The 22,296-nt window shown below is 38.7% G+C and overlaps 1 protein-coding gene and 1 pseudogene across 1 annotated transcript; both read right to left on the bottom strand.

Moving 5' to 3' along the window:
- Positions 1 to 5,367: 5,367 nt before the first annotated feature.
- On the bottom strand, positions 5,368 to 6,685 carry LOC140949697 (adenosine receptor A1-like; annotated as a pseudogene).
- Positions 6,686 to 7,266: 581 nt separating this feature from the next.
- LOC140949695 (trace amine-associated receptor 8b-like) lies at positions 7,267 to 7,827 on the bottom strand. Its single transcript, XM_073398836.1, has one exon. The coding sequence runs from the start codon at positions 7,825 to 7,827 to the stop codon at positions 7,267 to 7,269; it is 561 nt and encodes a 186-aa protein (XP_073254937.1).
- Between the last annotated feature and the right edge of the window lie 14,469 nt (positions 7,828 to 22,296).

Genomic DNA, 22,296 nt, shown 5'->3' with positions numbered 1-22,296 from the left:
AGTGACTGTTGTAGTGAAAGAAAGGGAGATGCAAGTTTTGTTCAGTTACGATTTGTCTTGTTTTTAAATAAAGTTCTGACGCTCTTTATATGCGAAAACTGCACTGCAATTGGTTCTGGAGACAATGGACAATACAAATAAATGTAGTTCCTCTGATTTCAAGAATTTTTTACTCGCACTCAGCTGTTACGGACTCTCGCTATTACATTATACGGACACTAAACCGCGATCCCTAGGGTGCCAGAAAGGGTGTTTGCATTACCTTCCATTGAGAAATGAGGCCGCCTTTTCACATACCTACTTAATAGCAATAAATCGCTAAAACAGTACTAGGTCTTCTGCCAAACATCCAAAAAGTTTGCTTCCTAAATTTCAAAAGCTGCTGGGTATTTAATTTTCTTGATATTTTTATATAAACGTTAATTAAAACTTTTATTTTTCATTCTTCAAAATCAATTGCCAACATCGGTTAAGAAAAAAAGCTTAATTAATTATTCATACGTCTAAAATTATAATTCTTTTTCTCTATAATTGAGCGAATTGTGCATAAATTCGTTTTTTTTTTCTTTTAAGCTTACCTTTAAATTTTCTTGCTTATATTTATGTGCCTACTGCGTTTCAGGCCTAACGGCACGTTTAAATACCTTTTTAGGCCTGCGAAACCTTGGCTGTAAAGGTTACGTCTTCAAAAGGGTGATCATTAACATTCAAGAAATTCGCATAAATTGAAGTTTTCTGTGAAATTGTCGGTCTTCTTGTCATTTTCATCAAACGCTTTAAAGTAAATTAAAACCATAAAATAACAAAGTGCGTCTTTTCCAAACATTTCAATTAATTAGGACCTAATGATAAAACCCTATTCTTTTATATATCTTTCAACTAGTGAATTATCTACCCTTTCATATACCTGAAGCCTGAAAAAGGTACCCCTTTCGTCGGAGCCTGCTAGAACTTTCCCGATTGTACTCGTAAAATGCTGGAAAGCTGCCAACTGGAATGTCAGAAAGTTGCTGAAAAATTGCCAAACATCCAAAAAGTTTGCTTCCTAAATTTAACTAAATTTAAACTAAATTTAAACCTTAATTAAAACTTTTATTTTTCGTTTTTCACAATCAATTGCCAACATCGGTTAAGAAAAAAAACCTTTAAACTTAGCTTTAAACAGTTGCTCGCAAACATGAGAGAAATTATTAGCCGTGTATTAGCCTACTTCGGTAATTAATTATTCATACGTCTAAAATTATAATTCTTTTTCTCTATAATTGAGCGAAATGTGTATTAATTCGTTTTTTTCCTTTTAAGCTTAGCTTTATCATTTTCTTGCTTTTATTTATGTGCCTACTGCGTTTCAGGCCTAACGGCACGTTTAAATACCTTTTTAGGCCTGCGAAGCGTTGGCCGTAAAGGTTACGTCTTCAAAATTGAAGTTTTCTGTGAAATTGTTTACTTTTTCGGGCTTGATGTGTACCGCTCTAAACCTATATTTTGCCCAAAAATTGCTCTCAAAGGCAAAACTTGCTCGAGGTTGCTACTAAGCGCAAAAGGTAACTGCAAAACGCCGAAAGTTACTGAGAGTTGCTAAAAATTGGTCGGGTCTACCCGTGTGGGCCATCATCGGGAGTTCTCCGGCGTTCCCCGGTCCACTTTCTCTTTACCTGTTTAATTTGCAGTACTAGAAACTGCGGTTAGTAATGATAGCAGGATGGTAGGCAATTTTCAAAGGGGACGGAATATAAACAAATATGGAGCTAGCTTTCGGATTCATTCGATCAGCTGTAGAATACCTAAAATGATGTAAATCGACAGTGGCAATTCACTCTTAATTATCATCTGATCATGTGAATCGCAGAAATGACCCCGGTACGACGACAATACGAAATCTTTCATGACTGTTGAGCTGCTGTTTTTCCCTTTTTGTCAGTATATTTACACGTAGCTGGAATTGAAGCCAAATATTGAGTGATGAAAAAGGGCAAAACGCCAAATTTCTTGTCGGTGTCCGATCCGGGGGGGGGGGGGGTACTTCCTTATGAGAGGCTAATGGGAATGACCACCGCGGTCAAACGTCTAAATCGTTATTTTTGTTTTTTATTGCTGGGATTTCATTTACCAGTTAGAGAAAATGGGCAAAGATGTATAAATCAGTTAGTCAACATAACTATCTTTCCATTTTTCTCAAAATTTTGAGTTTTTTTCGCTGAAAACGCTTCGCGCTAAAAGAGAATCATGTTTGAAAATGGCGCCGATAATAACGTCAGCATCGGTTTATAATCACTTAGAACTTTTTTAGTAAACTTTTAAAAAGTTCAGTAAACTAACAGGATGTTGGTATTACCTTAAACTTTCGATAGTGAAAGTAGCAAACCTTAACTTTGAAGTATTTCGCTTAACTTTTGCAAATTTCACTCGTTTGACCGCTGTGAAATGGGAATGTGCTGCTGGATGGGGTCGCATATTCACAACTGGAGTGACTATGATGGGGTAGCATTTTCCGAATAGAGTTACTAGAATGGGGTCGCATATTTCCTGTTTTTTGGGGGTAAGGCAGTTCTTCAAATTTACGGTTAGCAAACGTACCAGAATGTTTGTACTGTAGGTGAAAAGTAAAGTGTTCTTCATTCAATATAAGGTAGATACATAGATAGAAAGTGACTAAGTTGGGATCGCGAAAATTACACATTTGCCCAAAAGTGACTAAGAAGGGGTCTATAATTGGCCACATAGTAGGCTATAATGTGGTAGGGGCTCTGAGAGGCCAGCGACACATACCCAGCAAAAATTAACTGAAGTTCCCTCCCCCCCCCCCCCCCCCCCCACCGGGTGTCGGATAAGTCCTAAAATTGTACCATGGAAGGAAAAAACTGAATGTCAGGAGAGAGCGAGAAGAAGGGGAGGGGGAAAAAAGAAAGACAAAGCAATTGTTGTACTTTTCGTCTTTGAACGAAAAGAAAAACTGCCTGATTTAACAAGGACTACCTGAGCAGTAGCGTTTTCTAAACTCCAGCTAGATATATTTTGTGTAAAGAGCGTTCAAAACTTAGTAAATATAAGCGCTTCTTTCATGCAGCTGTTACCTTTTTAAGAAAATTGTGTTCTGATGCTGGTTATTTAACTGACGTGAGAAAAACAGCCTCAAAGGAAAACTATAGACGTTCTCTCACCAAGTTTCTGTGCCGCTCCTTCGTAATTCTGAACTTGCAAAATCCCACGAAAAAGAAAGTACGCCAGTGGAGAGTGCAGGGGACGGTAATAATGTCACTGACGCTTAAACTGCGTGCGTGTTAATATATCGATGTTGTCGCGATAACTGATACGGGAAGTCGTGGGCAACACCTGTTACCTAATAATATAGTTATTAACCTCTGCAGACGTTTTTCCGTTTTGGAAGTATAGAGTGTTTTCACTCACGTGGCCATCATATAGGCAAATTTATTGTAACAAAAGAAAGCGTTTGCATAAGAAAAGAGTTCAACTCCCAGAGGACTGGTTTGTGACACCAACATGGCCGCCGTTTCATTGTTTTGGGACACCAATATGGCCGCCGTAACGTTATGTGAAATCCCACGAAAAAGAAAGTACACCAGTGGTGAGTGCAGGGGACGGTAATAATGTCACTGACGCTTTAACTGCGAGCGTGTTAATATATCGATGTTGTCGCGATAATATACGGGAAGTCGTGGGCAACACCTGTTACATAATAATAACCCTAAGAAAATTAGTTATTAACCTCTGCGGACGTTTTTCCGTTTAAGAAGTATAGAGTGTTTTCACTCAAAAAATGGGGGTCACCTTACTCGTTTTTGCGGCAACGCTGCAGAAAGTGCGCACCACATGCATTTTCTCCGATAATTAAGAGAGAGGACTGGGGCGAGTTTCAAAATGGCATGTATGCGGAAGGGGGAAGAAGGCATAAAATAATCCGTTTTTTTCAGAATTTACATCGAGATATCACAGTTAGAACGCAATGTGATAAAGATGACGCTTAAATGAAAATCAGAGTGAGATATATAGCCCACGTTTAACGTCCACTATCAAGGTTCTCCTTAAGAAAGTCGAACTCAGTAACACGTGTACTGCTAACGTTATGCACGTTCCCAACACATTGAGTCTCATTTCGGCAAGAATCGACCGAAACCGAAAATTCTAATTGCCTTTCCCTTAAGTCAACTTCATTTTAATAATGTTACTTTGGATGCTCTTTATCACAGCGGCCATCTTGTTATGCGCAGTAAGAGATACGCAGTGCACCTGCGAATAAAGCTCATTGTTGTTGTTGCCGTTGTTGGTTTCATTGATTTGCCGAACGAAAGCAAGATACGCTACTGTAGCTCTATTATATACTAAACACAAAGAGCTGGTATAGAATACAGTTGAAACCTACATTAAGCGGCCACCAATTATGGTGACGCTCCCTAGGATTCGAAGAGATCGACAACGCTCGGTTACATGAATGCGGATCGACTTCTGAATCAAAACAAGCGTGTTTCTTGGCTTTTTACGAGAAATATGCGGGTAGCTAGAATCGACAAGAAACGAAATAAGACTACTTCAATGTACTATGTAATTCAACTTTATTAAACAAAAACTTAACCTTTATTTTTAATAGACGAAACCCCGGCATGTTTCCAGTAGCCCATGAATCAAAGTGGCCAGACTCCAACAGAAGAGACATGAGGAGAACAGCTTAATACGATATTTACTTCATGAAATTAGTAATTTCTAGAATAACGTTCTTAATTTGAGTAAATTTAAAAAACCTGACACCCAAAATAATAATCAATACTGCATAACATATGACACTGTTTGATGATTATTTTAACATTTGACATCAAGGCTAGGTTCATTGTCTCAAGCTCAAATGTACATTCAATAAAATCTTGATAAAGTTACGAATTTATAGTGTCCACACTTGTAATAGTTTATTGAATTGACCACAGGCATCCTAAACCCACTACGTGAGCACTTGTTAAAAGTAATACATCTGGCCGCTTAAAGATGCGCCTTTTTCAAAAAAAGAAAAGAAAATTAAATGCGCTGCCTTTTTTATTCGATTTAAAACTGTTTTACATATGAACACTATAAATTGCTTCGATTGCAATATTTTCACTTGTATTGATTTTTAAGAAGCGCTCGCGTAGGTACAGGTTTTCCCGCAAGCTGAAGATTATTTCCATGAAAGACAGGACGATTGAACACATTTTCCGATAAACTCTGATCACTTAACAAAGCTTCACAATTTGTTTGGTAGGAACTTAGTGCTTGCATACTTTTTAAAATTTCACATAAATACATATTGCCTGTACGATAGGTAAGCAAGACACCTTCTTTAGTGTCGACCACTGAGCTGATAAGACACTCGACGACTCCTTAGCGACTGCATCTGCATTGCCTTCGGGGAAGCATTCGTGAAAGCGTTTTTCTGAAATATGGCATTCTAAAACAATATACTAGAAAATTCATAAAGGAATTGCTATATTGAAGAAACTTTGCAACATACAATATCATGGGTAAGATTTGACATGAAATTCAGAAACTCATTAGAATTGGTAAAACTTGGAAAGGCAGCCATGAGAGAACAAATACTGCAGTTATCAATAGCAGCGTCTTATTTAAGTGAACATCCTTTCTTTCTCGAACTTCACGGCGAATTCTAGAAGCTTGCTTCCTCCAAATAATGCAATAGGAAACGCACGTTATCAACAAAGGTGTTGACAAGCTAATAATTATCACAGAACTGGTCTGAATATAGGTTATAAAGGGAAAAAGGGGAACTGACGTCACAATAATGGATAAGATCCATGGCGTTACTATGGCAATCGCGTAGCTGCGTAAGGTGAGTTGTCGATGGCGAAGAGGGCGAACAATGGCGTGGAGTCTTTCAAGGGAAATAGCCGCCAGGGTGAAGATCGAGCTCAAGCCCGCAAACAAATCCACGCTCCTATAGACAACACGAGCCATTATTGATGAGTCTGCCATCATGATAAAAAGTGGCACTGGAATTAATCCAACCAAGAGATCAGAGAAAGCCAAGCTAATTAACAAGAAATGAGGACGCTTTCGTAGCCTTCTCTTGAAAAGTATTGATATGGATAGAGCATTTCCAACGATGATTAGAAAGCACAGCAGCCCAAAGAACAAACTCCAGTAGAGGTTCCAATCATTGAAGTCTATTTGAAAACGGTGTTTATTACCTGTAAAAGGAATAAGAACATTTAGGCTCGATTTCGGTCGCTCCGTCCAGGATCGGCTCCGGGACCCTTTCCTCGGGAAGTTCCAGTAATTACCGGTTACCGAAAGCCAGCTGTTTTGTTCGCAATTAAGATCAAGGCTTCAATGATGATTTCAAATTTCTTTGCAGAAAATATACTGATAAGCCTATCGAGTAGGAAAAAAATCGACTTTTTTAAAACTACAATCCCAGCCAAACCGGTTGTTCGGAAGGTTGTGCAATTTAACTGCAGTTCATTTTTATGTTCAAAGAATCGAAGACGGCTTTTGCTAAATACCCCGTCTCCCCTATTCAATAAGATATAACAGAACGATTCAAACGGATTCAGACGCGCACAGACTTACGATTTGTTTAACATAGGGCTTAGGGGAGGGGGAATGATGGAGAAAAGATCAGAGGTGAAGAGTACCAGCCCTCCAAACCTTTTGACGCTGATTGTAGGACCCGTGCTTTCATTCTTCAGATTTTGATTTTAGGGTTTAGCTTCGGCCCCGAAAAGTTATCGAGACTTAAATTTTGATCCGAGTAAAGCCTTCCCCCACCCCCTTGTGTTGGTTCATTTCCCGAACAGCGAATTTAAATCGAGCCTAGAAAAAGTGCTGATCTTGAATAAGTTCGATATGCCATTCGTTAGTGAGTCGTTTAAGTCAAAAACAGTTGACACCGAAAAGGATTTTAAATTATCAGTAGCAACTAGACCATCTGACATGTAGAGGAGAATCATTGGCGTAAGGTGTTTGACTGGTATTGTTTAACTCGTCATTTTATTGTTTCTCACAACACAATAGCGCCATCTATACGAGGAAAAATAAGACGCTTGTTACACAGGACTCGTCTTAAATAAGACGCGAAGTGCACCATCTATACGAGCATGTCTTATCTAAGACGAGAACAGCTCGTGTAAATGGTTCGCGCCTTATTTCTGTTCTTGACTCGTTTTCATGTGAATGTTGCCCGTAGCAACGGCAATCCAACGTGGCGCGCCAAAAATTAACGCATGCGTACTATGCGTTCGCGTCTTATGTAAGACGCGAAAGTCATTTACACGAAGTTCTTCTACAAGATTGCTTCCTCCAAATAATACAATTGGAAATGCAAGTTATCAACAAAGGTGTTGACAAGCTAATAGTTATCACATAACTGAACTGAAGGTAGGTTATGACGGAAAAAACTGCGAGCAAATAAGATAACGACACAATAAGGGAGAAGATCCATGGGGTTGCTATGGCAATCGCATAGCTGCGTAAGGTGAGTTGTCGATGGCGAAGAGGGCGAGCAATTGCGTGGAGTCTTTCCAGGGAAATAGCCGCCAGGGTGAAGACCGAGCTTAAGCCCGCAAACATATCCACGCATAAAAAAACCGAATAAGTAGTTGAACTAAAATGTGGTATATCTGCTTCTTTCATGATGTAAAGTGGCACTGCAATTAATCCAACTAAGAGATCAGCGAAAGCCAAGCTTATTAACAAGAAATGAGGACGCTTTCGAAGCCTTCTCTTGAAAAGTATTGATATGGACAGAGCATTTCCAACGATGATTAGAAAGGACGACAGCCCAAAGCACAAACTCCAGAAGAGGTTCCACTTGTTGAAGTCCATTTGGCGAAAACGACGCCTATTTTTAACTGTAAAAGGAATAAAAATATGTTGGCTCAATTTCCGTCGCTCCCATCGTGTCCCGGGTCCTTTCCTCGGAAGTTCCGGCAATTACCGGTCACCGATAACATACCCATCGGTCACCAAACAAAATGGACTGCTTTTTTGTGTTTTTTGTTTGTTTTTTGTTTCTTTTATTTTGTTTTGTTTTTTAACTAGGACCCACGCTTTCGTTGTTCAGATTTTGCCTCGGCCCCGAAAAGCTGTGGGACTTTAAGTTTGGGAAACGGCCCCCTGGTGTAGGCTCATGTCTTAGCTTTATATAGCTTGCACGTACAGCGAGAGAGAGCGAGGAGAAAGGATTAGGAGAGGAAAGGAAGAAAAATGCAACTGACGCACTTTTCGTTTTTGAACGACAAAACAACACTTGCTTGAACAACAATGAGTTTTGGGTAGTGGCGTTATCTATGAAAGTCCAGCTAGATTTATGTTTGTAAAATTGAAACGGTTCAAAAATTAAGTAAATATAGACGCTACTTTCATGAAGCCGTTCATAAAAGCAAATTGTGCCATTTTTAATTAAATAGTACAAAAAAGACGTGAGGAAGACAGTTTTCTAAGAGAAAGGAAAATTACAGACGTTATCACCAAGTTTCCGTGCTCCTTCGTAATCCTAAACGAAATCCTAAGAGAAAAAAGCACAGCAGTAGTAATAGCTGTGGAAAGTAATAACATTTGTCAGACCGTGCTCAAACTGCGTGCGTGTTTTGTGATGGTTGTTAGCAAAAACCTGAGAGGGAAGTCGTGGGCGACACCTGCTAACTCGTCTCAAACAACCAATAATAATCCTAAGTAAACTAGTCATTACAGCGGTCATATCACTAACTAGCACTTTTAAAAAAACAATTTAGTTGCTTAACATAAAGCCCTACGTGACAATAAAAAATAGCGGAAACTCAACATAATCATGGTAAACAAGTTTTATTTCCTGCCACCTTTTTCGCCCCAGTTTCGTTTCACTGATTTGCCGGACATAACTAGGCTACTGTAATCTACACCAATGTCGCTCTATTATACTAAACACAATGATCCTTCACACACGTTTTTAAAAAGATTGAAACTACTATGAGGTGAAATTGCATCTCGAAAGCGCTTCGTTTTCTACAGATAACAGCCGAACATCAAGATTGTCCATTCTTTTAGCGTTTTTCTAACCATAAAAACTTCATCCCAAAATATCTCGATAACGCTCTTACAAATTTCGCTTAAACTTCACGAACATCGAGGCCTCTATAGAAAGAAAAAGCTCCCGTAAACGATTTTGGAAGAACAGTTCCCAGTGCCGAGAAAAATAGGTAATAGCGTCATTTCGTTGCTACGACAACTCCGATGTCATTGCAACGTTAATCATAACAAATTTTCATCTTGATCTGATACAACTGTGGTGGCAATTTTTCACAATCTTTATTTATGGCGACGTAGTTTATGCTTAAACTTGAGAGTTATTGACCCTCAAAAACTGTATCGAGCCACCTTAAGCCTCTGTCAGTAACGGCTATCAACCCGCTTGATACATTCTCAAAACTGATGGCGAAGGAAAATACAGTAATGATACCGATTGGGTAATGATCAGTAATGCCGCTCCCGTGGCCTGTTTGTTTGTTTGTTTGTTTGTTTTTTAAATGATGTTTCTGCTAATCAAGCCTCGGACGTAAACGCAAAGTCATACTCCCACCGTGGTACAAGGAGGGGCGGGGGGGGGGGTGATTGAACCCTCCTTAGGTTTTTGGTAAGTTTCAATATTTCAAAACGATTTTGCCTTCAATGGAAAGCCTTTGATCTTCTCTACAAGATGAGGTATATTTTATGGGTGGCGGCGCTGCTAGAGGTCTGTGACGTCACCGATCATGGTTGCCACCTTGGATTTTATCAAGGATTAGAAATCAGGTACAAACAGTGAGAATTAATAATTTTTGCGTTTAACACGTAAAATAACACATTAATAATTACTTTGCATCATTTCATCCACAAGTTTTACTTTTACTGTTGAAAAAAATGAAAAAAAGTGTATTTTCACTCAAAAATGGCTTGACCACCTGCACTGCTACTTATGACGTCACATCTCGTAACCATAGTGACTGACTATCACTGTACTTGTCTCAAAATGTGCGCGAAGGATAAACGAACAGCTACAGAAAAAAAACAACTAGGAAAAAAATCAGAAAAACCTTATGAAGGGTTGGCAACCACCGACCCCCCTTTCCACCCCCGTAACTCCGAGGGTTGAGATTTGAGATTAAGCCAATCGTTGAGCGGCCAACCGCCATTAAGCGGCCACCTGCCAGTGCCCCGAGTGTGGGTGCATGGAAGCCAACTGTGCGCTAAAATAGTGGTTTCAACTGACCTGAAGTTTAAAGGGTTTATTCAGACCTTACTGAAACTGTTCTCCTTTTTTGGGGAGTTGGAAAATGGGGAACACGAAAAATGGAATGATCCCAAGACAGTTTAAAACATGTTCTGTATCCGTCTGTTGTATCAAAGGGAGGTAGGTAGGGTTTGCCATGGCCATGTTTGGTTAGTAGCTTAGTAAAGAGATGATAATTAGTAGATCCTCATATCCAGGTATTTAATGTCTTTAAAACCGCAGTTTGTGTGTTATTCCTTTTACACTGAGCTGCCCAAAAACTAAGAGCATTTTCTTTATAACTTACCCAGTTTAGTTTGCACTGTCGCAATTTGTAATAACCGTTTCGTCGTCATCATCATCATCATCAATCTTTATTTATACACGAAATCGTATCATTTTACATGGTCTTCCTAGGAATCGTGTTTAAAACTAGACTAAAATACTAAGACTAAAAGACTAAGGAACTATTGACTATAATGTTAAAAATACAAAAACTTACATTATGGATAATAAGAGTTACAATGGGTCAGGGTGTATTAGAAAAATCTTTCCCATGAATTGAAGTTTTAAAAACATTTAAACTGGGCAGTTTTCTAATCTCTGAGGGAATCTTGTTCCACAGAACAGATCCTCTGTAGTGTAGGCTCCTTTTTGCAGACTCAGTTTTGGGTCTGGGGACATAATAATTTAACTCAGAATTTCTAAGATTGTGTGAATGTACATTTGAGGTGTTGGTAAAGATCCGCCTCAGATACGATGGGGAAAGATTATTATGGATTTTATACATTGTCACAGCCAACTGTTTAAGTCTTGCATATTCTAGCCTTTTCCAGCCAAGCTCATCCAACAAAACACTTGAGCGAACGTCATAGTTAGAAAAGGTGAGAATTCTAGCAGCCCTATTCTGCAGCTTTTGAAGTTTGTCTGCTAGTCCCTTATTGATATTACCCCAAACGGCACCACAGTAATTAAAATATGGCATTACTAGTGCATTGTACATGTTCACTCTAGTATCAAATGGTATAAAATGACTTACACGCCTTAAGATAGCAATACCAGCGGATATTTTCTTTGAAATGGTATGAATGTGTGGGCGCCAGTTCAAAGATTCATCAATTTGAACTCCAAGGGATTTATGTTTAATTACTCTTTCTAAGGGTGTATTATTGACTTTGACTGTGAAGTCACTGTTTATTTGGGATAACTTAAATTGGCTCCCTATAAGCATGTATTTAGTCTTCTTAACATTTAAAGTTAATTTGTTTGCTGACAGCCATGACTGGATCAAATTCATATCATAATTCATTTTATGTTCAAGGACACATGGGTCTTCTGCAGATGTGGTAAGGGTAGTATCATCTGCATACATTCTGGGTTTTGAAAACAAATTACATGAAGGGAGATCATTAATATAAATAGTGAATAAGAGAGGGCCTAAAAAAGACCCCTGTGGAATACCACATGTTATATTACAGAAATCAGATTAAACTCCATCAATGAACGTTTGTTGCTTTCGGTCAGATAGATAGGACTGGAACCAGTTAAGGGATTGAGAACTGACCCCATAGAGTTTAAGCTTTCCCAGAAGGATAGCATGATCCATGGTATCAAAAGCTTTTTTCAAGTCCAGGAATATCACACCATTTAAGAGACTGTCGTCAATATTCCATAGCCATTCATTCGTAGCCTCAAGTAAAGCTGTTTCAGTGGAAAACATAGGTCTGAAGCCAGATTGTGATTCAGTTAGCAAGTTATTATTATTTAAATATTCATATAATTGATTAAAAACAACTCTTTCAATTAATTTACTTACTACAGGCAGAACTGAGATAGGTCTGTAGTTGTTAGGATCAGTCCTGAGGTCTTCTTTAAATATTGGCGAAACTCTAGCTCGTTTCCAAGCATTTGGAAATATTCCAGTGGTAATTGACTGATTTATTATAAAAGTTAGACTGCGAGTAACTATGGGAGACGCTTCTTTCAGGAGACGTGCTGAGATGTTATCAAGACCACTGGCTTTATTACTAGGTATTTTCTGAATTAAATTAAAGACCTCCTGGCATGATACTTTTGCCAAATTAAAAATGTGTTCTGCGGGGGTAACATAATCAGTAAAATTACTGGATGTATCTTTAATTTGAGAGGCTAAGGAAGGTCCTATTTTGGAGAAATGTGTCTTGAGTATATTACTGATTTCAATGGGGTCAGTATTTACAGTATCCCCAATGTCCAGCTGAGTTATCTTATTAAATTTAGGTTCATTTCCAATTAGCCTATTAATTCCTTTCCAAGTATTCTTTATGTTTCTGCGGTTATCTTTGAAGAAGGCATTGTAATAGTTCATTTTAGCATTCTTAATTTCATAATTAACCTTATTCTTCATGTGTTTGTAAGAAGTCCAATTGCCATCTGTTGGGAACCTTGAGGCCAATTTTCTGAGTTTGTTTCTCTGAAACATTAGCCTTTTTAGCTCTGGAGTAATCCAGGGGGAAGAGATTCCTTTCACTCTCTTCTTCTTAAGTGGTGCATGGCTATCAGCAATGTCTAAGAACATATGTTGCCATATATCCCAAGCAGTGTCAGGATTATGCTCCTGTTCAATCAGATACCATGGGACCATAGATAAATCAGTTCGAAAACTATCTGGAGTGAAATTTCTAAAGCATCTGCTTGTTACAGTCTTTGGATTTGATTTGGGGATACAAATCTTTCTTATTGCATACACCAGACAGTGATAAAGAAGCCGCCGCAATTTGTAATAACTATCCGAAAGAGCATGAGAAAATTAGCTTAGAGGCCAATTTAGTTTTAAGGTGACTGAGATACACCACTGACTCACTAAAGGCATACTGTGAGTACTGTAGGACATTCAGCAAATATAGTGATCAAACCATGGCCGTGCCTCAAGTGGCGCTTACAAGAGGTTAAAAACGTTTACAAGAGATTCTGATTATAGGGATTTGACCGGGGATAGTTTTGTGTTTTGCCGGATACAGGTGGTCACATATGGTAGGTGGTAGCACATGGAGGTTCAACTTTATTGACAACAATCAACTGCTTACAGCGATTTTTTTAAAGCAGAAACAAAAATGTTATGAGTGTAAAAGGACGGTCGACGTGAAACAGCATGCGTGATATCAATAAAAGTGAAAACTTTCTCAGCCTATGTTGTATTGCGTCATATGTGACACGTCATCACCACTGATCTGTTAAAATGAAACGTTCTCCGACCTTCTCCGTCAGCATTCCATTACTTCCCCAAGGGGGTACTCCCTCATATAAGCCACATAGGTCTGTGCTATCCCAAAAGGTAGAGGTTTTGCGCTGTTTTGGTCTGAAAACGGGTGTAGACTTTGCCCATTCAGGTCTGGAATCAGATAGTTTTCGTGGGAAAGAGGGAGTGTATGAACGTATGTATCGTTTCAATTTCAAATGAATAAGAAAGAAAGAGAAGAATGCGTATTCGTAATCGTGGATTTTAAGAAATCTTTTTTGCTGCTGTTCTGATCTAAGTATTGATGGCATAATTTCTTAGAGGCCAGGACTGAAAAAGGCTGTGAAAAATGATTTTTTTTTGGTCTCAAACAAGGTCAGGATTTGGAGAACCGGGCGGCACGCCCCACCAATTTCCATTTGTACTCCCCCCCCCCCCCCCCGTACCTCCCGTTCATACGCACATTTCTGAATATGTCTTTGTTATAACAACGCGACCACCCAAAGTGCGTAGATAGAGTCGTCGCTTAGTAGAATTGATCCGCAGTGTGTCTCTTCCCCAAAGAGTTTTGAGTTACAATATGTGCCATAGTTTCCTGTTCTAACTAAAAGGCCTTCGTTTCCTATGAGTAGTGTAGGACTTTCATCAGCTAACTTACCATGTGCCAAGTGCAGTGGTTGCTTACAAGATGTTGAAAACAATTGAAAGAAATAAAGCTTTAAGGCCAAAAAGTGGTCGCAGTCGCTTTTGGGAGGTGGTCGTTTACGAGAGGTTCTGATTATAGGGATATGACTGGCAAAGCGCCTAGTGTGTTTTTCCGGATACAGGTGGTCGCATATGGGAGGTAGTCGCACATGTTGGTTCGACTGTACTGACAACAACTTTTGATCAACAGCGATTTATTAAAAAGCAAACAAATAACAATGTAATTAGTGTAAAACGTCGATGTGAAACAGCATGCATGATCACCGCATGTACAGATCTTCAACGAAACTGGTGTCTTTGCCAAAAAGGTCAGACGACTCCAGCAGAAGGAGACATGAGTAGAAAAGACCATAGTAGTACGATTTTTACCTGTGAATTTACCTAGAAATTTCTAGAATAAACTACTTAATTTGAGAATTAACGTAATTTAAAACACCATACACAAAGAATAATAACTGAAAGTTCATACTTAGATAGCAATGTTTGATCATTATTTTTGATCGTTATTCCGTTAACTTTTGACGTCAACGCGCAAGTTCATTCTCTCACGCTAACAATCCATGAAACCACGATAAAATTGAAGTAAATTTCCAATGTGTATCTGACCTGTAAACTAGACTCAATAGCAAGGGGAAATACAAGTCCTCCTCAGTGCAAGCTGAACTTTTATTTTAATGCCAGACAAACTATTTATTGGACAATACTGGAAATATCTTTTCCTAAGACTCCCTTCATTTCTTTGTCACGATTAAGTGCTTAAAACATACGTATCGTATTTTACAAATACAAATTGCTTGAAAATCAAAGCACCTGCTGCACTGTCGAGCCGCGGATAAGAGACTGGACGACTCTGCAACGACTGCATCTACATTTATGAAGCATTCTTGAAAGCGCTTTTCTGTAATCTGGCATTCTAAAACAATAAACTAGAAAATTCATAAAGGAATTGCTATAGTGAAGGAACTTTACAATATAAAATTGTACGATAAAGAATTCACATGAAGCACAGAAATGGATTACAATATTCAAAACGTGGAAAGGCAGCCACGAGAAAACAAATATTGCGGTAATCAATAGCAACGTCTTATTTAAGTGAACACTCTTTCTTGCTTGAGCTTCATTGGGAGTTATTCTGGACGCTTGCTTCCCCCAAATGATGCAATAGGAAATGCACGTTACCAACAATGATGTTGACAAACTTGTGATAATTATCCCCGAAAAGTACTGCCGGAAAGTTATAACAGAAAAAACCGACAGCAAATAAGATAACGACACAATAAGGGAGAAGATCCATGGGGTTGCTATGGCAATCGCATAACTGCGTAAGGTGAGTTGTCGATGGCGAAGAGGGCGAGAAATAGCGTGGAGTCTTTCCAGGGAAATTGCCGTCAGGGTGAAGACCGAGCTTAAGCCCGTAATCATATCCACGCACCGGTAAGATAATTTAAGAATTCCAATGGGATATGGTATGTTTTCCACTGCTATATAAAGTGGCACTGAAATCAGTCCAACCAAGAGGTCAGCAACAGCCAAGCTAATTAACAAGAAATGAGGACGCTTTCGAAGCCTTCTCTTGAAAAGTATTGATATGGACAAAGTATTTCCAACGATGATTAGAAGGGACAACAGCCCAAAGCACAAACTCCAGAAGAGGTTCCACTTGTTGAAGACCATTTGGCGAAAACTGTAAAAGGAATAAAAATAGGTAGGCTCAATTTCCGTCGCTCCCATCGGGTCCTGGGTCCTTTCCTCGGAAGTTCCGACAAGAACCGATCACCGATAACATACCCATCGGTTACCAAACAAAATAGACTGTTTTTTCTGTTTTTTTGTTTGTTTGTTTGTTTTTTTTTTTCAACTAGGACCCACGCTTTCATTGTTCAGATTTTGGCTTGGGCCTGAAAAGCTGCGGGACTTTAAATTTGAGAAACGGCCCCCTGGTGTCGGCTAAGTCTTAGCTTGTACGGTGAGAGAGAGCGAGGAGAAAGGAAAGAAAAATGCAGCTGACGCACTTTTCGTTTTTGAACGAAAAAAAAAAATAATACAACTTAGTGAACAACAAGGACTTTTGGGTAGTCGCGTTTTCTATGAAAGTCCAGCTAGATATATGTTTGTAAAATTGAAACGGTTTAAAACTCGAGTAAATATAGGCGCTACGTTTATGAAGCCGTTCATAAAAGCAAGTTGTGCCACTTTTAAATAGCACAAAAAAGACGTGAGGAAGACAGTTTTGGCTAAGAGAAAGGTAAATTACAGACGTTGTCTCATCAAGTTTCCGTAATTCAATCAACAGGTATGGCAACCCAAATGCAACTGAATGTTTTATTTGGATTGAAATCACATGGCCGCCCGGACTTTTAGAAAGAAAAAACAACAACAAAGTCGTGTCTGTTTGGGCGTTATTTTTTACGTTTACACTAACGTGGATAACAGAGAAAGAGCTAGGGCGAGTTATTGAAAACAAAGGAGACGAATTTCGTAGGAAGAAAAACATGGGAATTCAAAATGAGAAATGCTATCGGCCAGCAAGGTGAAAATGAGCGGCAGTGAAAAATAAAAGCGAACATGAACACTGGAAAATGATGGGTAAGCAGATACGACAAGTCCTCCATAAAAATAATGTGTACCTGGGAAGTTTGACGTTTTAGTCGTACAAAACAGCGTTGTAGTCGTGCAAAACAACGGCAAGGGAAAGACAAAAAAGCGTGCTGCACGTGCAAATTTGTTTTTTGCTAATCAGAAGAGAAAGTGTGCTGCACGTGCAATTTGTTTTGTTGCTAATTAGATCTATTAGTCTTGAAGCCATTTTCATTAGGGCCATTTATACGAGGAAAAATAAGACGCGAACTGTACCATTGATACGAGCATGTCTTATCTAATAAGACGCGTCTTAGCTAAGCCGCGTCTTATTTTAGACGAAATGTACCGTTTATACGAAATGTTCGCGTCTTATTTAAGACGCGTCTTATTTTTCCTGGTATAAATGGCCCTATTGTCGTCCCCGTTTAGCATCACACGATTTAATTTTTTTTTGTTTACACTTATTATTAACCAGAGCTTCGCTTTTAGCCCTGGCTAAATCTATATATTATATCTTTCAACTAGTGAATTATCTAGCCTTTCATATACCTGAAGCATGAAAAAGGTACTCCTTTCGGTCGGAGTCTGCTAGAACTTTCCCGATTGTGCTCGTAAAATGCTGGAAAGCTGCCAACTGGAATATCAGAAAGTTGCTACAAAATTGCCAAACATCCAAAAAGTTTGCTTCCTAAATTTCAAAAGCTGCTATTTAAATTTCTTGATATTTTTATACAAACGTTAAATAAAACTTTTATTTTTCGTTCCTCACAATCAGTTGCCAACATCGGTTTAGAAAAAAAGTTTTAAACTTAGCCTTAAACAGTTGCTCGCAAACATGAGTGAAATAATTAAGGATATCCCAAGGACATTAGCCGTGTATAAGCCTACTTCGCTAATTAATTATTCATACGTCTAAAATTATAATTCTTTTTCTCTATAGTGAGTGAAATGTGCATTAATTCGTTTTTTTCCTTTTAAGCTTACCTTTATCATTTTCTTGCGTCTACTTATGTGCCTAACGGCACGTTTAAATACCTTTTTAGGCCTGCAAAACTTTGGCGGTAAAGGTTCCTTTTTTAAAAGGGTGATTATTAACATTAAAGAAAACGCATAAATTGAAGTTTCTGTGAAATTGTTTACTTTTTCGGGCTTGATGTGTGCTCTAAACCTATATTTTGCCAAAAAAATTGTTCACAAAGGCCAAACTTGCTCGAGGTTGTTAAAGAGCAAAAAGTAACTACAAAACGCCGAAAGTTGCTAAAAATTGGCCCGGCCATTTTTTAGCAAAAAGGAAAAAGGAAAAAACCGAATGTCATGAGAGAGCGAGAAGAAGAGAAGGAGGAGAAAAGAAACCAAAGCAAATTGTTATACTTTCCGTCTTTGAACGAAAAGAAAAACTGCCTAATTTAACGAGGACTACTTGAGCAGTAGCGTCTTCTAAACTCCAGCTAGATATATTTTGTGTAAATATGGTAAAGAGCGTTCAAAACTTAGTAAATATAAGCGCTTCTTTCATGCAGCTGTTTTTTTTTTTTAAAGAAAATTGTGTTCTGATGCTGGTTATTTAACTGACGTGAGAAAAACAGCCTCAAAGGAAAACTATAGACGTTCTCTCACCAAGTTTCTGTGCCGCTCCTTCGTAATTCTGAACTTGCAAAATCCCACGAAAAAGAAGTACACCGGTGGTGAGTGTAGGGGACGGTAATAATGTCACTGACGCTTAAACTGCGTGCGTGTTAATATATCGATGTTGTCGCGATAACATACGGGAAGTCGTGGGCAACACCTGTTACATAATAATAACCCTAAGAAAATTAGTTATTAACCGCTGCAGACGTGTTTCCGTTTAGGAAGTATAGAGTGTTTTCACTCAAAAAATGGGGGTCACTCGTTTTTGCGGCAGCGCTGCAGAAAGTGCGCACCAGGGCGGATAAAGGTTGGGCGGTGAAACGAGCGCTCCGCTCTTCATTTAAAGTGTGATGCGGAGTAGGACTGGCACGAGCAGGGCGGATAAAGGTTGGGCGGTGAAACGAGCGCTCCGCTCTTCATTTAATGTGTGATGCGGAGAAGGACTGGCACGAGCGCTCTTTCCGCGCTTCCGGTGCGCTCGAAGGCCGGCGAAATTGTCCTTTTTGCAAACCGGAAATCCTATTTTCTTTCTGTAATTTCAGGCTCCAGTTTTAAATAGATAAATTCGTTTCATAACAATATCAATAAACAGTTTCATATGTTTGTGTCTGTATGCCTATAAGTCAAACTTGTTGGTCGTATAATGCCAAAATTTGAGTTTGATTTGAAAGTGTTGAATACCTCCTCCTTCCACTAAATATCACCTAATCGTCTTTCGCCGTTTCGTTTGCAAAAGCTTAACAATTCTTAACCTCAATTTTTACATATGTTAAAGGGGGATAAATTTTATATAACATAACAAAAAATTAGATTGATATATTTTGATATAGTGGCGTTGTACTTCTTCAAACTTTGCTTCTCGGGTGCAACGCGCCATGGCGATTCGCGCAATGCGTTGCAAATCCGGCAACCGCATGTAAACAAAATTTATTGAGGTTAGTTGTAAGGTTTTTTCTCCTTTTTCCTTTCTAAAACAAAACAAGGTGAACAGTAAAAACTGAGAGGAAACTAATTTTGAAGTTTCGAAGAAACAGAAAGACGTATGAGGTGTTTTTTTTCAAAATTAAAAGAAGGATGATGGTTATTGAAATTAGCATAATTTCACCTTGCACGAGCTACACGCATTTATAAAATACACGTCATCTAGTTATGAAACACGATCTGCTGTCTTTTAGTTTTGCCATGGATGACATGGATGAGATTTTCCTTCGAGTTTTAGACAGTACTTAGTTGTTTTTGTTTTGGAATAACATCGACATTGGCGGGTAGTAGAACGAAAATATAATTCAGCGGTAAAGTCGTGGAAGTAATAAGGGAAACCCTTTGAAAGAGATGTTTGTCTACTCCAACTAAACCTCCCGCAAAAAATAGCAACATTTGCCTCCCGGAGACAGCGTACCAGCACAAAGGAACGAGTAAGAAGTGCAAGAAAACAAATCACCGCCATAATTCAGTGACAGCGGCAGTGTCTAATGGTCAAACCTCATCGCAAGCCCTGACCAAAGTCGAAAACAAGCGACATTTCTAAGTAGAGTCCCAGTCTACTGCATCACACCTTTTTGCTCGGACGCGCTCGTTTCACCGCCCAACCTTTATCCGCCCTGGGCACGAGCGCTCTTTCCGCGCTTCCGGTTCGCTTGAAGGTCGGCGAAATTTTCCTTTTTGCAAACCGGAAAACCTATTTTCTTTCTGTAATTTCAGGCTACAATGTTAAATAGATAAATTCGTTTCATTACAATATCAATAAACAGTTTCATATGTTTGTGTTTGTACGTCTATAAGTCAAACTTGTTGGTCGTATAATGCCAAAATTTGAGTTTAATTTGAAAGTGTTGAATACCTCCTCTTTCCACTAAATATCACCTAATCGTCTTTCGCCGTTTCGTTTGCAAAAGCTTAACACTTCTTAACCTCAATTTTTGCATATGTTAAAGGGGGATAAATTTTATATAACATAACAAAAAATTAGATTGATATACATTGATATAACGGTGTTGTACTTCTTCAAACTTTAATTTGCTTCTCGGGTGCAACGCGCCATGGCGATTCGCGCAATGCGTTGCAAATCCGGCAACCGCATATAAACAAAATTTATTTGAGGTTAGTGGTAAGGTTTTTTCTCCGTTTTTCTCTCTAAAACAAAACAAGGTAAACAGTAAAAACTGAGGGGAAACTAATTTTGAAGTTTAGAAGAAACAGAAAGACGTATGAGATGTTTTTTCCAAAATTAAAAAGAAGGATGATGGTGATTGAAATTAGCATAATTTCACCTTGCAAGAGCTACACGCATTTATAAAATACACGTCATCTAGTTATGAAACACGATCTGCTGTCTTTCACTTTTGCCATGGATGACATGGATGAGATTTTTCTTCGTGTTTTAAATTTAGACAGTACTTAGTTGTTTTTGTTTTGGAATAACATCGACATTGGTGAGTAGCAGAACGAAAATATAATTCAGTGTTAAATTCATGAAAGTAATAAAAGAAACCCTTTGAAAGAGATGTTTGTCTACTCCAACTAAACCTCCCGCAAAAAAATGGCAACATTTGCCTCTCGGAGACAGCGTACCAGCACAAAGGAACGAGGAAGAAGTGCAAGAAAACAAATCAAGCCGCCATAATTCAGTGACGGTGGCAGTGTCTAATGTACAAACCACATCGCAAGCCCTGACCGGAGTCGAAAACAAGCGACAGTTCTAAGCAGAGTCCCAGTCCACTGCATCACACCTTTTTGCTCGGATGCGGTCGTTTTATCCGCACCACATGCATTTTCTCCGATAATTGAGAGAGGACTGGGGCGAGTTTCAAAATGGCAGGTATGTGGAAGGGGGAAGAAGGCATAAAATAATCCGCTTTTTCAGAATTTACATGCCTGTTTCTTGGTTTATGATCTTATTTGGCGAAACGTTATCTTGATACATATAACGGGTTAAAATCGTATGAATTTATTTTGTGTAATTTTTGGTAATATATTGGATCGAGTCTATTGATCTTCGGACCGTCTATGATTGGATGATTTCTCATGTCCTTTCGTAGACAATTAAAATAAAAAATATAGGACATGAAGCTTTACAGCTTCGATAAGTAATGACATATCTTGGCGTAAGCGAAAAACTTTATTAGGATTTGAGACCTTAAACTGGTAAGGTCTGGGAGTGAAGTTTCTCAGTTGCTGCTAAAAGTTAACAACAAAAACACTATTGAAGAAAACTTTGCGTGCTACGTAGTTAAACACAGAAACCACCCGAGAGGTAAAAAGTAGCGAAGAAAGGAGATGAGAAAAAAAGGAATTGCGAAATTCTAAAATAGTAAGAATTAATTAATGTCATATTAAACAACATCTAGGACAATCAAGGCAACAGTATCAACGACTTTGGGAGCAATGTTTTTCAAATGATATTTTCATAATATGCTAGTGATTAAAGAAAGCTTAAGAACTTTGTCTAGTTTGATGCTGGGTGGGTGTGGAATAAGGGACTATCTCCTGGTGGTTTTCACATGCCGTCATAAAAAATTCAAACCAGGGAATATCCATCCTTCTGAGGTCAGCTTACTTTCATGAAGTATTAGAGCAGCTGAAGCCGGACTAATATTTCAGAAAAAAATTTGTTTCACTTCGAAAGTGTTCCATGAGTTTTGTGATACAGTACCTGTTTGAATTTCTATGATCTAAGCTTTCGGGTAACCCGGCATTTACATGGCGGCCGTGAGAGCTGTCTTGTTGTGTTTAAAAAGTGACTTATTTTGGAGGACTGCTATCCTAACAGTCATTGCACTGGAAAAAGTATTACTTTAGTGTTTATGAGTTCCTCGAGAGATAAATCCACGCTTCGAAGCAAACCTCAGTGAGCGGATGTTTCTGTAGTCCGGCCACCATAAGGTGCCCATCCGGATGGGCACCAACATGGCGTCTCTTTGAAACGCTATACATCAGC

Source organism: Porites lutea, chromosome 10, assembly GCF_958299795.1.
Source record: "Porites lutea chromosome 10, jaPorLute2.1, whole genome shotgun sequence".
Taxonomy (NCBI): domain Eukaryota; kingdom Metazoa; phylum Cnidaria; class Anthozoa; order Scleractinia; family Poritidae; genus Porites; species Porites lutea.
Note: the sequence above shows the minus strand (reverse complement) of the source record. Positions and strands in the feature narration are given on the sequence as shown.

Bases quoted from the DNA above. Each gene is read 5' to 3' on its own strand.
- LOC140949695 (XM_073398836.1), bottom strand. From the start codon at position 7,827: ATGGACTTCAACAAGTGGAACCTCTTCTGGAGTTTGTGCTTTGGGCTG.